This window comes from Sciurus carolinensis, chromosome 1 (assembly GCF_902686445.1).
Source record: "Sciurus carolinensis chromosome 1, mSciCar1.2, whole genome shotgun sequence".
Taxonomy (NCBI): Eukaryota; Metazoa; Chordata; class Mammalia; order Rodentia; family Sciuridae; genus Sciurus; species Sciurus carolinensis.
In genome coordinates, this window is record NC_062213.1 from 36,650,521 (window position 1) to 36,667,369 (window position 16,849).

The 16,849-nt window shown below is 34.0% G+C and overlaps 1 protein-coding gene across 3 annotated transcripts in view; it reads left to right on the forward strand.

The window, feature by feature from the left end:
- The window catches only part of Rrm2b (ribonucleotide reductase regulatory TP53 inducible subunit M2B), a 34,688-nt gene extending 20,138 nt beyond the window's left edge, over nucleotides 1-14,550 (forward strand). For all 3 annotated transcript variants that reach the window (XM_047525448.1, XM_047525464.1, XM_047525455.1), the window contains 5 exons: nucleotides 2,521-2,654; nucleotides 5,688-5,792; nucleotides 7,304-7,417; nucleotides 10,962-11,152; nucleotides 13,617-14,550. In XM_047525448.1, coding sequence (XP_047381404.1) covers nucleotides 2,521-2,654; nucleotides 5,688-5,792; nucleotides 7,304-7,417; nucleotides 10,962-11,114 — 506 coding nt within the window. In that variant the 3' untranslated portion in view covers nucleotides 11,115-11,152; nucleotides 13,617-14,550. The remainder of the gene's footprint in view (nucleotides 1-2,520; nucleotides 2,655-5,687; nucleotides 5,793-7,303; nucleotides 7,418-10,961; nucleotides 11,153-13,616) is intronic.
- Nucleotides 14,551-16,849: the final 2,299 nt, after the last annotated feature.

Here is a 16,849-nt window from a genome sequence, read left to right on the forward strand (position 1 = left end):
ATCTTAATGTATGTATTGAAATTATAGTTCATACTTCGAGGAAAGTATTAGTTATTAGTATTAGTCTTAGTGCATTGCATCGTAGAGCTCAGTTGTATCTTAAAAATATACCCTACTTTCCTCTTTTTTAAAAAAATCATGAGGTGTTTACATTCATTATATTCTTTAGAAGAAATGTTTTGGGACTCTCTCTTTATTTCACATAAATTCTCAAAAAGTTGTAAAATTTAACCTTTACCATTCTTTAATCTTCCCCCAAAATAGTCATCTCTTTGGTATTCATATAAATGTATAGAATGGTTAAAAATAACAATTTCCCCCTTGTTCAGAATGTTTATGTTTATAGTCTTGTTCTCTTATAGATATTTGTCCATATGACGTTACCTTAATGTCAATTTAAAATGTATCAAGTGTAACTCCCTGTCATCTTATTAATAGGAAAGGTATAGTAAATTATGTTAAACAAATGATGAATCTGTTTCTTAAGCTTAGTGATTATTATTATTACATTTTAATATTTAATATACAACACATTAAAAAATCTTCTCTTCCATAATTGAAGCCTGAGGGTATGGCTCAGTGGGAGTGTCTGTCTAGTATGTGTGAGGTTCTGGGTTCTATCCCCGGCCATGTCAAAAACCAACCAACCAGACAACCAACCAACCAACTATAATTTCTTTGACATAAGCAATATTTAATTTATATTTCTTTGTTTTTTCCAAAGTGAATTTTAAAATTGTGTCTATAAAAATAAAATACTTTAGATATCTTTCCCATGTTTTAGGCTACTAATAGATAATTTTTTGTTGTTTTGTTTTAATATTTTTCAGTTGTTGAATAGACTTTTATTTATTCATTCATATGTGGTGCTGAGAATTGAACCCAGTGCCTTACACAGGCTAGGTATTTGCTCTACAGCCACAACCCCAGCCCCTAATAGACAATTTGAATTATCAAGCATATGATCTAAGTGATCTATCTGATTTGGTTTGTTTAAGATAATTGGGGAAAAATAAAGACAAACCAGAGCATTATTTAGGGACAGCCAGAAATATTTTAATTTAGTCATCTTTCTTTTTAAAATTTAAATATTACAATTATATTTGTTCTGGAAATTTAAAATATTTATTCAGTTTCTACATCAAAGTTTTGTATTTTTTATAGAATGGCTTTTAATGCTTCTTAACATCTTATATAAATTCCTTTGGTTCATTTGAGAGCACATTTATTAAGTACCTGCCATGTGTTTGATCCTGCAATAAGTACAAGGGATATAAAGTTCAAGATGGTAGCTGGACATGATGGCACACAATTGTAATCCCAGTGACTTGGGAGGCTGAGGCAGAACTGTAAGTTTGAGGCCAACTTCGGCACCTTAGCAAGACCCTGTCTCAAAATAAGAAGGGCTGGGGATATGACTCAGAGGTTAAGAATCCCTGGGTTCAGTCCCTGTTACCCCTCTTTCCTCACCAAAAAAGATACAGCTGTAAGAGAGATAAACTATGTCATCAATGACAAAGGCCTGTAGTTCCCTCAAGTACTCAGTGCCTTTATCTCAAAATCCACAACCTTTCTCCCTACATATACAGTATGGTGACATAAGGGACATGTGTATAATCTTTTGGATTAAGTTTATAATCATTTCCTAGAGATGGTGTTATAGATTATGCCACTAGAGACATTCTAGGAATGGGCTTCTGAAAAGAAACAAACTTTTGAAATTGGCCCTTATGTATTTAGCAGAGGTCAGTATTTTTGCCTACATGATAGGACATGTTTTTGGTATTAAGTGTTGAACCCAGTGGTTACTGAGCCACATCCCTACCCCTTTTTATTTTTTACTTTGAAACAGGGTCTTGCTAGGTTATTAAGGGCCTCACTAAGTTGTTGAGACTGGCCTTGAACTTGAAATCCTCCTGCCTCAACCTCTGAGTTGCTGGAATTATAGGTGTGCACCACCACACCTGTCTGTGATAGGACATTTTACCTAATAGGTACATTTATTATCATCATCTGGGTTCATCTGTTTTTTTAATTACACATTCATGATAATTTCTTTGAAATGTTCACAACTAGTTTGTAAGATATGTAGATTGCTAAAAATATAAACCTCAGCAATCTCCCCTCCTCTTAGAGGGAGACATTTATCATAAAGTCTGTCTTCTACTTTTCACTTGAATATACACATGTGCATATACTCTGCTCACATGCATGTGCCTGCATTCACAAGCACCTGTAGGTTGCAGGCAAATCACTTAATTTTTTGAGTATGGGAGGCCATCCTTTGCCCAGAAACCAAGTCTGCAGGAGTTCTTTGTTCGCCGTAGGATTTGAAGTAGACATACCTCTCTGTCCTAGTAGGTAGGGGTAGAAAATTTCCTCCTCTGAAGATCTTTGGCCACTGCACTAACTTGTTTATTTCTTGGCAAAATAGTTATGGTATTATTTTAAAAAATTATAGACTTGCAAATATTTGCAATATGTGATACTCAGAAAGTGAAACTATTTTATGTATCCCAGGGGAAAGAGTGGTGGCCTTTGCTGCTGTGGAAGGAATTTTCTTCTCAGGATCTTTTGCTGCTATATTCTGGCTAAAGAAGAGAGGTCTCATGCCTGGACTCACGTTTTCCAATGAACTGATCAGCAGAGATGAAGTAAGGTGTAAAGTGTTTCTCCAGTTATGTGTGTGTTCATATGTCACGTTCATTTACTTTTCTTTCTTCTGGGAAATGCTTATGGTGATTTCAAATACCCTGGTAATTAAAAGGAAATAGTCACTTCTTCTATGGCTCACCAGAATTTGGGTTAATTTGCCAAGTATTTGATAAATTTGATAGGGATAAGTGGCATCTCATTATTTGGTTTTATTTGTTTTTGATTATTACTTGATTGAACTTCTTTCATGATTATATTAGTAATTTGTATTTTTCAGTAATTAGTCTGTTTTTTGCCTTTATTTCTGTTTGATAATAATATTTTTCTTAAAAAGGTTTATTTATATGACAGTTGTAATCCTTAAAGGAAGGGTTTACACTTGTCATGTTCATTGGAATAGTCTCAATGTACACTTTCAACAGGTGTTTGTTTAATGAATTTGATATTTTCATTTCTTATATTTATTGTATAACTATAGCATAAAATATGAATTTTATTATATTTATTTTATATTTTCTCAGTTCATCCTTTTTTAAAATTTTGTTTTTCTTTTAACATATAAAATTTTAAATTTTATGTGACCCACTCCCACAATAAGTTAAATTATCATATATTTTTTCTTGATTTTATTTTTTTAACATTTAACTCTCTAATACAATTGGAATTTGTTTCATATAAGCATGAAATTTAGTATAAATGCAGTATGGTATGGAGTAAGTTAGAATTTAACTTAGTTTTAGTTCAAACACATTTGATTCTCTTTTTTAAGTAATTCATCCTTTCTCTACTGACTTCTAATGTCTTCTTTATTATATATTAAGATTTTATTATACTAAAATCTGTCACATGGTCATTTTTTCCTGCCCCATTGACTTACCGTAGGTTATTATAATTTTTTAATATGACATAGCAAACTCTTCTAATTATTGTAGTTATATGTTTTAATAATTGGTAGAATAAATCTCAAAACTTTCCTTTTTAAAGTGTCCTTGTATGGATCTACCCACCCATTTATTCTTCCAGATTAGTTTTTGAATTAAAAAAATCCCATTGGGATTTTGATTGGAGTTCTTTAAACCTCAAAATTAGTTTTATTCATTTGATTTAACAATTATGAGTGACTACCTTTGATTTACTGGTCTCTATAATAGGTAACTAGTTGTCAGTTCTAATTAACTCTCTAACATCTTTCAGTAGTTTATTTGACATATACCCTTGTAGTTTGCAGTATTCTTTTTGAATCAAGTCCGCAGAAAAAAACATTTCACTAGTAAATTTTCTAAGGTTAGTTGTTCAAAGAGATGAGTTTTTTGAGTTTATTTTTTCCCTGAGAATGACAGCTTAATGAGGTAAACAATCCCTGTAATACAATCTTTGATTTAAGAATCTTTGAATTATCTTTAGGAATTTTTTTTTTAATTTTATTTTTTCAAATCTTTTTTAAAAAAACTTTATTTTCACTAACTTTTTTGACAGTGATTTTTAAAAAAATTCTTTTCATACATGTATATAGGGTAATAATGTCTGTCTCACAATCTACCATCCTTCCCTTCCCCACCCACCCCACTAATCCCCTCACTCCCCTCTGTACAATCCAAAGTTCCTTCATTCTTCCCTACCCACCCCCCACTATGGATCAGAATCCGCTTATCAGAGAACACAATCAGCCTTTGGTTTTTGGGGGATTGGCTTATTTCACATAGTGTGATACTCTCCAGTTCCATCCATTTACCTGCAAATGCCATAATTTCATTCTTCTTTAAGGCTGAGTAATATTCCATTGTGTATGTGTACCACATTTTCTCTATCCATTCATCTGTTGAAGGACATCTAAGTTGGTGCCATAGTTTCACTATTGTGAATTGAGCTGTTTTAAACATTGATGTGACTGTGTCACTGTAGTATGCTGATTTTAAGTTCTTTGGATATAAACCAAGGAGTGGGATAGCTGTGTCAGATGGTGGTTCCATTCTGAGTTTTCTGAGGAATCTTCATACTGCTTTCCAAAGTGGTTTCACTAATCTGCAGTCCTACCAGCAATGTATGAGTGTACCTTTTTCCCTACATCCTCACCTGCCTTTGGGTTTTTGTTGATTCATTTAGAAAAATCCAAGCAACTCTGATTTATAATTGTTTAAAGTATACATTACTTTTCCCCTTCCTCTTCCTTGGTTACTTACAAAATTATTTTTCATTGTAGTTTAGAAATGTTAATTGATTTTACCTTGCTATCATGCTCTAAATGTTAATTTTGTTGTGAATTCCGTTATCTTCCTATGTGTGGGCCTTTTTGTTGTTTTGAATTTAAAAATTTTCTTCTGTTGTTCTTCTGATTTTCAGCTTTGCTGCATCTGTTCTGTATATCAGAATCCTGATTAGAGGTTGAATCCCCTTGTTTGTCCTCCAGTTACTGAAGATGTTGTGATATTAATTGTATTTGCATAATCATTTTGTTCTCAGGGGCATTTCGTGTGTTTATTTTCTTCTTTGGTTAACTGTAATGTCACTTCTGCTTTTTACAGCCTCAGATGGTGTTTATCATTCGTTATCTTCCATTATCATTGTGCTGAATTCATTTTTATCTTGATCTATTCTATTTACTATAGATGTCTTTTTGACATCTCTTTGAGTTTCATCCATTCTTTAAATACTACTTCTTATTTTTCAATCATCCCTTAATTTTTTTGACATTTAAGAATTAATGAATTTTCATTTTGGCTCTTCTCATCTTGTTTTTCTTTCCAAAATGTTTTGGTTGCTTTTTTCTTGGTTTGTTTGTAAATTAATTCTTCTTTAACGTTGGTGAACTAAGATTTTCTGGTAGGGAATTTTTTTATTATGTTATTAAATTAGCATTTAATGGGGTTTGAAGGAAAGGAGTACTTGGCCCTACTAATTTTTATTTAATTCCCTGCAAATTTCTACATTGCATTCTTAGAACCTATTTTATACAATATGTTTATACAGTATGCATCACTGTGTGCAAATAGCAGATTAAAAACTTTAATAATGGCATTTGTCTTCTATTTTAGGGACTTCACTGTGACTTTGCTTGCCTAATGTTTCAATACTTAGTAAATAAGCCTTCAGAAGAAAGAGTGAGGGAGATTATTGTTAATGCTGTCAAAATTGAGCAGGTAAGTAGGGAAGTTTATGAAGTTTGGTACATCTCGATTTTTCTGATGTTTGTACCATTATTTTATTACTATTTTTATTTATTTATTTATTTTGAGATAGAGTCTTGCTATATAGTCCAGTCTAACCTTGAACTCCTGAACCTCCTCCTTCAGCTTCCTGAATAGCTAGAACTACAGGCATGTGCCACTGTGCCTAACTTTAATATTATTATAGTTGACTCATGAAATCATCATTTTTGTAGGTAAAAACAAATACGAGCAAATTTATCTAGTCAATTTGATAGTACTGATACATGATGTATTGCTCTTTTAATAACAGCTTATGATTTGCTTTGCAAATCAGTGTTTATTATATATTAAGGTTTTCTGTATAAGTAAAATCTGTTTTAGAACTGTTTGTCTCATTGATTTATCTGTCAGTTGATTTCATGCTATAACAAACTATTTCAATTGTGTAGCTTTATGTTTTTGGATTTGTTAGCTACTGGATGATAATGATGGTTTGTGTGTGTGTGTGTGTTACTGAAGATTGAACCCAGGGATCATCTACCACTTAGCTACACCCCCAGCTCTTTTTAAAATTTAAAATTTTGAGACAGGGTCTCACTTAAGTTGCCCAGGCTAGTCTTGTTTCTCCTGCCTCAGCCTTCTGAGTTTCTGGGATTATATGTGCACCACTGTGCCCAACAATTATGTTTTCTTGTTTGTTTTGTATTCTTAATAACGTTACAGGGTACCTGGCTTGAAGCATGTACCAAATGTTTATAAGATGAATAAATAAATGAATTAGTGAATAGTAAAACTTAATTTATGGTATGTAAAGATTTCTGATTGCAAAAAACTAGATGTTCTACTTAAAATGGGTTTTTATTATTCAAAAGAATTAGTTTATCAGGAGGCTGAGCAATGGAGTGCTTGCATAGAATGTTCAAGGGCCTGGATTTAATCCCCAGTAACAACACACACACACACACACACACACACACACACAAGAAAGAAAGAAAGAAAAAAATTAATTTAAAAATAAAATTTTCTTAGCTTTTAAAAAAAATCGCATAGTTTATCAGGCATGGTTTCATATTGGAAGGGGGGGGAAAGCATACATTTTAATATCTTTAATCATTTTGAGAATGAATTCCAAGTGGTTAAAATATTTTTGTTTTTTTATCTATTAACACTGTCTTTGAATATAGAGTTCAGTTTATCTCCCAACCCCCTAATCCATTTTTTTTAATATTCTTTTTAAATTGAGCTTTCTCTTTCCCAACTCTCTTCCATAGTCACGTGTCCCATGATGATCATCTTTGGTGAATCTTTGTCTAGATATTTCAGAACAAAGGAACAGTGGCGATCATTTTCCATGTTGAAAGAATTTATTCTAGTGTACTTTCCTTGAGCAAAATCATTATCTTAGAATATTAATAAAACCCAAAACTTCTCTCCATTTAGAAAATACCTACTTATTTATTGTTCCATCTTTGTACTTTATTCTGTTTTTGTTTACCTTCCAGGAGTTTTTAACAGAAGCCTTGCCAGTTGGCCTCATTGGGATGAACTGTGTTTTGATGAAACAGTATATTGAGTTTGTAGCTGACAGATTACTTGTGGAACTTGGATTCTCAAAGGTAAGGTGTTTAACAATACCTTTTACTACCAGTTAAAATGTTATAGTTAAGTAAGACCCCTAAAATACGTTTCACGAAAGCATTTATAATATATAATTCTACTTTTAAAATGTCCATGACAGAGATGTATTTTGTATGAACAATTTGGTTTTGCAAAATTTAAAATGAAATTCAAAATAGAAATAAGAAGCTGGTAAATATTAAAACTAATAAATTCAATAAATTGCCTTATAATTTGCAGGTATAATTAAATAGAATTGTGTTCAGGTAATTTTATTTGACCTACATTTAGATTTATCCTTCTATAAATTCATACATGGTTACCTTGCAATTTGGTGGTTAATACTTTTAAATAGGGGATAGTTACTAGAAAGACATTCAATGTTATCATTTGACTCTTTTTTTTTTCTTTTTCCTCTTTTTTTGTGGTGCTGGGGATCAGAACCAAGGTCTTGCTCATGCTAGGCAGGTATTCTACCACTGAGCTATACTCCCATTCCTGATATGACTCTTTGAAATTAATTATCTGTAAGTTTTTTTCTCTTATTTTGTATATCAGAGATATTGTGCCTGAATTTTATAAAGGGGTGTGGTTTTCACATGACTCAGAAGAGATGGAGCCTGCAGCCAGACTGCCTGGGTTCAAATCCTGGTTCCACTACTTTCTTGCCATGTGACCTTTGGCAAGTTACTTAACCTCTGTCTCAGTTTCTTTATCCATAAAGTGGAGATAAAAATAATGATAATGCCACACATGATTATTGATGAGTTCGTATACCTAAAGCACTTAAAATAATATTAGACCCAATAATGCACATTAAATAGTCACTTTGTATTCAATGTAAGTGAAATGGTCATACAAATTCACTGTTCTATACCATGGTAAGTAGAAATTATAAGTTTTAATTTCTTAGTTTGGAAATGTAAGTTTAAATTATATTTAATGATAAGACTTATGAAATCTGCAATGGTAGGTAATCATTACCTCTTTTAGCAATCTATCTATTTTCTGGTAACCACAGAAGTTTTTATTAAAATAGTCAAGGAGGAGCAAAATTTTTTTAAAGATAACCATTTTATTTTATTGTTTTAGTTGCAAGACCCTCTCTATTTGTTCATAACTTTTACTGATGTGTTTCTATATAGGAAAATTAATTTGCTTCTGTAAGCCTTAAAGTGAATTCATTATTCTTTAACTACCATCCTCATATCTATGTTCTCTTGCTTTTTGGGGAAACTGCTGACCCTTGGGTTCAGTTTTTCTTTGGGGAACTTGATATTTGTAGATATATAAAACTTGCCTCCTTACAGAAGAAAATCTAAACATGGTATAAAACTTCCATTTTTCTCATGGGTCTTCAAAATATCTGAATAAATTTCAAAAGCAGAAATTATACAAACCTCTTATATTTTTGAAGGCAATAAAATTAGAAATTATCAACAAAAAGTTACCAAAGAGCTCCATCTACTTAGAAATGGAAAAGGCATACTTCAAAATGAGATTAAAGGGGTTTGGGGTGTAAGTCAGTGGTAGTGTGCTTAGCACCAGAAAGAGGCCTGGGGAGTGGGAGGGAGGGAGAGAGAGAGAGAAATTAAAAAAAAAAAAAAAAAAAAAAAAACATTGAAAATATAACAATAAGATCACTATGTATCAAAGCTTGTAGAATACAACCAAAGAGATTCTCAGAGAATTAATGTGTATTTTAAGAAAACAATTTAAAATACATGAACTAAACTTTGAACCCAAAGAGCTAGAAAACAATCATTCTATATTGACAGTTTTTGAAAAGGAGATTACTTAAATTAGTAAATGATCATCATTTAATGGATTCTTTTCATGATTATTATTTTTTGTGGTGCTGGGGATTGAATACTAGGTCCTTGTGCATACTAAACATGCACCCTCCACATGATGTGAGCCAAGCCCCAGCCATTTGAACAGTTTCCTAAACAGAAGTCACATTAATGATGTTATCGACCTCTCTTTTAGTTTAAGATTAACCAAAAAACATTAAAAATTTTCAGTGTGTTAAAAACAAGCTACTTAATTTAGCTTGGTCTTGGTTACCTTGTCCATGCCATAAATTTTTCAGATCTAATTTACTGAAAGGTCCCCTAGTTGAATCTGTTATTGGTTCACTGTCTTTTCTGCTGTGTCTTGAAATTTAAATTTTTACTCACTCTGACAGGCAATTTCACAGAATTCAGTATCAGCCACACTATAGCATATGAGTACAGTTGTGTACATGCTCTATCAACATATCTAATTTATTTTTATATACCCACACACATACATATACATACATATGTGCACCTACATAAATATATTTAAAGCTTTATTAGATATAAATCATATAGCATGCAAATTCACCCATTTAAAATGTACTACTTTTTATTTTTATTTTAGTATTTGGGATTGAAACCAAGGGTGCTTTACCATGAAAGTACATCCCCAACCCTATTTATTTTTTATTTTGAGACAGGATCTCACTAAGTTGTTGAGGGCCTCGCTAAATTGCTGAGGCTGGCTTTGAATTGCCTTCTTACTGTCTTGGCCTTCTGAGTTGCTGGGATTACAGGTGTGCACCATCGCACCTGGCAATTAAGTGGTTTTTAGTATATTCACAGTTGTACAATCTTCACAATAATCTATTTTAGACATTTTTAGTATATCAGAAAGGAACTTTGCCCTTTTAACAGTCATTCAGATCCCTCTTTCCCCTCATCCTTCCCACTCCTAGGCAATCACTAATTTAATTTCTGTCTTTATAAATTTGCCTAGTCACTATGGATAGATTTCATTTCATCTTTCCTGATCATGGTCTGTTAAGTCAATTTGTTGATTATCTATTCTGTTATGAACTAAGAAGCAGACTTAAGAGTTCAGGACATTGTTGATAATTTAGCATTTTGTAATCATGTATTGGTGACTACCTAATAGTAATTCCTGTGAAAAATGCCTATAGTTTCTATGATGTATTGGGTCTTGGAGGCCATTAGAACGTTTCCTTGGGTTAGTATTAAATATTTTAGTTCCTGAAATATTTACTGTTTATTAGAATACCAAAGGTGTTCTTGGAGGAGGCTAGTAGGTGACCTCAGTCATATGGAAATTTCTCAAGCTTGATTGTTGACTGGGTCATATTTCAGTGCCTCCAGGATCTTAGGGAAATAATATGATCCTATAGGTGACTAGAGGGGTTTTGGCAGATCTGAGCTCAAATGGATTGTACTGTCATGTATAACTAAAAAACCCAGTAAATAAAAAAGCAAAAATAAATAAAAGGTATTCAAACTGGAAAAAAAAAAAAAAAGAAATACCAGAGAGTGCTGGGGTTGTAGCTCAATTGTGAAGCAGGTACTTAGCATGATGAGACCCTGGGTTTAAACCCCAGCACCAAAAGGAAAAAAGAATATCCAGAGGGAAAAATTAATAAATAAAATTGATTGATTGATTGTTGCCTTTTTTTTTTTTTGCCCTTCTTGTAGGATATCATTTATTTGACTTCTTCAGAATATCTAATAATGTTTCTCTTCTTTTCAGATTTTTCATGCAGAAAATCCCTTTGATTTTATGGAAAACATTTCTTTAGAAGGGAAAACAAACTTCTTTGAGAAACGAGTTTCAGAGTATCAGCGTTTTGCAGTTATGGCAGAAACCACAGATAACGTCTTCACCTTGGATGCAGATTTTTAAAACTCTCCCCTATTTAAAGACCCTATAACCTCTCATTGGTAAATAATAGTCTATTTTTCTCTACTTTTTAAAAAACAACATATTTACTTTACAGAAATGGGAATTTGATCAAAAGGAAATCTAAAACTAAATTTTAATTACATTGAATTTATATAAATACATTCTAATTTTCCTGTACATTCGGGGTTGCTTTTTTGTTGTTATTAGAATATATGATGGCATCATGTAGTGGTTAAGAGCTTAGGGTGCAGGGTCACATATGGGTTTGAGGTTCTGCCCTTACTCTTGTGTGACCCTTGGCAGGTCAGTTAATCTCTAAACCTCAGAGTACTTATGTTTAAAATAGGTATAATAATAGATAAAAATAGACCCAAAATTCATAGAGTAATATGAGAATTAAGTGCTTAGTTAATACTATCACCACCACTATCATTGTTATTGATAGGGTTCATTGTAGTGATATTATAATAAAATGGTCCTCCCTCCCAAATAATTATGATTCTAAGTCCTAAGATCTAGAAATAATTAGATACTTGAATTTTTTTTTTTTTTTTTTTTTTTTTTTTTTTTTTTGCGGTGCTGGGGATTGAACCCAGGGCCTTGTGCTTGCAAGGCAAGCACTCTATCAACTGAGCTATATCCCCAGCCCAGATCCTTGAATTTTTAATGTTTGGGGGAAGAATGTAAGAATTTCCTTAGGAAGATTATATTTCTCATCAACATGAGAATAACTTCACTGAATTTCTCAGTAGACAGGAAATTTAGTTCTTAGTTGCTTTGGGAGGGATACTCACGGAGTGGAATCCAGGAGGTTATCATGGTAGTTGACCTCGTAAGCAAAATGATTCTTCTACTTCAGAAATAAAATGGTAACTTGCCAGATTTAGCCCTGGAATGTTTAGAACCAGGATGAATTGATTAGAATAGCATTTCCCAAAGAATATTCTCAGAGTTATTAGCCCCTCTAGATTTTTTTGTGTGCGAGAAAAAGGGATTTGGAGGTCAGATGAATTTGGGAAATGCTGTACACTCCATCTTTCTTTAGAATGTCCACCCAGTACCTCAGAGACTGAGAAAGTCTACACACAGATCTGTTTATCACCTGTTAACATCCCCCTCAGCTAGTGTTCCTCAGAACATATACTGGGAAAAACTGGCCTAGAGTCACTTCTACATACAGGAAATGGCCTAAGGGAAAATTTGGTAGGGATTATTGAATCATTTCACATTTGTATCAAGCTGAGGAAGGTACCCAGGACTGATTTCAGCTGTTTCTTAATATTCTTAAAATTTTCCTTTGCTATTAAAGGAAAGTGTCTTTCAGTGTAACTGTGTGTCTCACATGGTAACAGGTGGTGAGGAAGATGGCAAAGGAAAGGCCACAAGCCAACGTGTCTGGGCAGTCTGCCCCTTCTTTGTTTTTAGGAAGTGTTAAGAGGCAGCTTCCTACTCCCAGCCAAGTGTACTTTATAAAATTCTGAACATTTTAAAAGTTATAAAATTTAGAGATTTTCTCTTCGTATAAGTTTTTGCTTTGTTCATCAACTATCTAATTGATCAAAACTGGAGTTCTGAAGTGATGAATGAAGGTCATAACTTTTATTATTAGACTATCAAACTTGAGATGTCCTGGTTATCTGTTCTATTTGTGCTGTGCTTCCCGGTTTGCCAAATGTTTTTTACATCATCTCATTTGATCACACAAAAGCTTTCTAAGCTTGATGGAAGAGCTATTGTTGAAGCATTACAGATAGATTACATTTCAGAAAAGTTGACCAAGATCTCATATTCACTGTCCCTACAGTATAGTTTTTTTAGAGGTTGTCACATTTCTTAAATTTAGTTATTTGCCATCTATCTTGATTCGATTTTGCTTCTTCCCTTGTTAATTAATATATCACATAGCATCACAGTATTAATATATAGACAGACTTTATTTAGAGTCTCAGAATACTATTGGGAACCATTTGAACTGTATTGAAGTTATATGTTCAAAGATATTTATATACTACCATTCAAAATTTTAAAGCTGATAATATCTGTAATGACATCAGAATGAAAGAATAAAAAGTTTTATAGTGTATATTCCCTTTGTTTTGAATCCAAATCTTTCTCATAGGGATTGGCAGGTGCCTTAATGTGAAGTTTATGTAACTGTATTTGGAGGAAGAATTTTAATATTAAAATACTGGATTTTTAATACACTGGTTAATTACATTAAGTATTCTAGACCATTTTCAATGCCTCCAGGTTGTACATTTATTTATTATGTTCAGTACTTTTTGTTCTTAGGTTTTTAAGAATTACGACATGAAATCCCTTTTTAATATTATCTCACAAGTAAAGAAAAAATTGTGTATGTTTATAGCTGTTTTCTCTTTTCATAACACATATATTTAAATCATTGCTATGGTATTTAAAATTAAGTTTATTATATTTAGGAATTTAAAAGCTCATAGTTCTATGAGAGATTGCACTTATTAAGAAAACATTTTATTGCAGCATGAAGAATCATGGCCTGGAAGGACTTAGGAAGACAATTTGATCCAGTGCTTTCAGACAGGGCTGGGTTTTGCTGTCCAGTTACATACAGTAATTAACAATTATTTACACAATATAAGCTGACCTTAACAATATCTTGTTAAATGAAAATTTTATAGTCATTTCATTTTGGAATATCCAGATTATTCTGCTGCTTTTGCCATTTTTTTCATTTGTTCATGGAAAAAGTACTGAAAAAATATTATATATATTTAAAAAATAAGTTATTTAATATTCAGAATTTTGCATTTTACATTTGAGTATGATAACATTACTGTCATAGACTTCCAGATTTCCTTTGTACAGCTTAAGTGAAGAGTTAAATATCATGAATGCTGATGGGCTGCATGAAAGCCAAATCAAGCCTATAATTAGGTATCAAGATTTCGAACCAGGTTGAGTGAATGGGTGGCCAACTCAGAGCAGAATCTGGAGGAATGGCACAGAAGGTTCTATTTTTCTCACTATTTACCTTTAAATGGTCTGTTCCTTTGTAAACTGCTGTAGGTTTGAAGAATAATCTGATATTCTTGAGGCCTTAGGAAAGGATTTAATCATTGAATTTTGTAAAAGGAAATATATGTAAAAATGGAAGATTGGAGAATGATTCTTTTGTATAGTTAAGTAAATTCACAATATTCTTAATTTATGGGCTTAACTCTGTTTTACAACTATGTTTAGATTTTTCCAAATATCTGATCATTCAGCAAAATTATTTAGCATCTACTCTGTATATAGAAATCTTTATAAGATGTGTTATAACAATTTTTTTTTTTTTTGCTAAAATACATTATGGTCAGTTAAACCAACCCTGCATGTACAGAATTCAGATTTTTTTCAAAGAAAGAAGTTGTTAATTTTGGTTTAGTTGTTGAAATAAACTGTATCATTGCTACAACATTACGTGCATATCCTTTTTGAATAAGATTGTTTCTGCAGCCAGATGTTTAGGTCTTCGTTGAAGGAGGAAGAAGAGGAGGAGGAGGAGAGGGGTATAAAGATGAACTGTGAGTCTCACATAAGCAGGATTGTTACTAACGAGTAGGGTATTCATGGTCTGGGCATTCATGGCAGTGGGATCAACGAGAACCCAGCCTACTTTCCCTCATAGACCTGGGAGTATACAGGGATGTGAGAAAATAAAAGCATCCCTTTGGAGGACTGTGTGGAAAGAGTTCCCACAGCTAAGTCCCATTTCAGAAAGTGGAGACAGTGGAGGGACAGAGTGGACTGACTTTGGAGCAGGGGTCACCAAAAGCCCAGGGCAGGATTTGGGTGGGAGAGGACATGTGGGGTGGGTCAGGCATGGGGCCATATGGAACACTATGGGGATGATGTTGTGGTAGCTGGGAGGGGTACTGGCCTTTTAAAACTGGCTGAGTTGAGGCGTGGCAGGAGGGGCAGAGAAGGACCACTGTTCAGCTGTCCAGGTTTTCCATGATCTTTCTAGGGAACATGTTTGTGGCAGAATAGTACACGTGCATCTGGGCTTTCTGAATCCTATGCCAGCTCTCACAACCACCCGTGTCTTCTGTTCATTTATCCAGGTTAGTTTACTTATACACAGAAAGCAGGGGCAAGAGGCATCCTCCAGTTACTTACTTAATTGTCTGAGCACTGGTCAAGACACTGACCATGATCGTGATGCCCCTCATCAATGATAATATGTCCAAGTTATGTGAGTAAAAATGTATGCTTCACTGTATCTTGAAAATTTAATTCTCAATAAAATTAGTATTTGTGTATACTTTAGAGTTTACAAAGTGCTTTTGCAACCCTGTCATGGCAATCATTTTGTTGCTTCACTCACTTTATGAGGAATTGCTATCATAATACTAAGACCTGAGGCTCAGAGAAGTTCATTTTCTTGTCCAAGGCCACAGAACCAGCAGATGTTAGCAGCAGCTCTCCAATCAAGGTGTCACGGCTCTGAATCCCATCATCTGTTCACTGACTGTACCCAGTTTCTATTCCTACTGCTGGTGGTACTGAAGGAGATTTTGGCGGGGGATATGATCCCCTGACCTGCACAGCCTCTAACATACTCCATTGGCAGTGCCAATTTAGTTTCACCTGTGCCTCTTGAGGTCCTGCCCCACAGCACACTGGCAATTGTCTAAGCATCACTCTGGAGGGAGTGGAGGGGTGCTCTCTGCTGGGACCTAACCAGGTGGCAAGAATGTGTGAAGACATCAGCATTGCAAGGGCAGTTGCCGCCTGCTTGCCAATCATAATTGGGAAATAGATCTCCTTTGAAAAAATTTAAGTAAAAAGTGATTTAAAATATTAGGAACAGCAGTAGTACAGATGGAACTCAGGATGGCATATCTTGATAGTGGTTGCATGTGGTAAGTGTTGGAAACTGTGAGCCACATTATGTGATCACCTGTCTAGAATGTTCAGAGCTGCCTAAGGAGTTTGGAGGAGCTTCCTGAGAAGTCCTGCCCAGAACTCAGGATAAGAAAGTGGTGGCCGAGGAAGATATGCTTGCTTCAATTCGTGTAAGTTCCAGACCGCAAGGTGGGGCCTGCTTCTCATTCCTGCCAACTGCTGGTTTGGGTCTCTTGGTTTGGAGCCTAAAATCTCAGGGCTCACACTGCCCTTCACATAGTTCTTTCAGTCTGGCCAGCTGAAGGCAACAGCCAGATACAATCAACCTTTTCCTCTCTGAACAAATAGACTAGTAAAAAAAAAAAAATCTATTCCATGCATATCTCCCATGTGTGATAAAATTTATTCTCTCATCTCCACAGACTCTGCTTCGTCAGTAGGCACAAGAGTGTCATATAGAATGTTCTTTTCCCCTGTTGGCACACTATGTACTGAAGTTGTGGTTGAGCCACTTTAAGGAAGGGACCGTGCTCTTTATCCCGGGCTGAGGACATAGCTCAGTGGTAGAACACTGGTCTGGCATGCATGAGGTCCTTGGTTTGATCCCTAGTACTGCAAAAAATAGCAAAATACACCTGTGTTGTCCTGTGTGACATGAAGCAGATGCTCAATAAGTATTCAATGATTGAATGGATGACAGTTATTCTGCATCATGAAACCTGCTGTCTTGTCATCAGAATAACAGAAGCTAGAAACCATTATTTACAGAGCACAAGACCCACATGCTTCACATATATCATCTCATTTACTCTCCTAACAAGTCTTGGGAAGGTATTTTTTCCCCTCTTCTCCAAATTTTATTG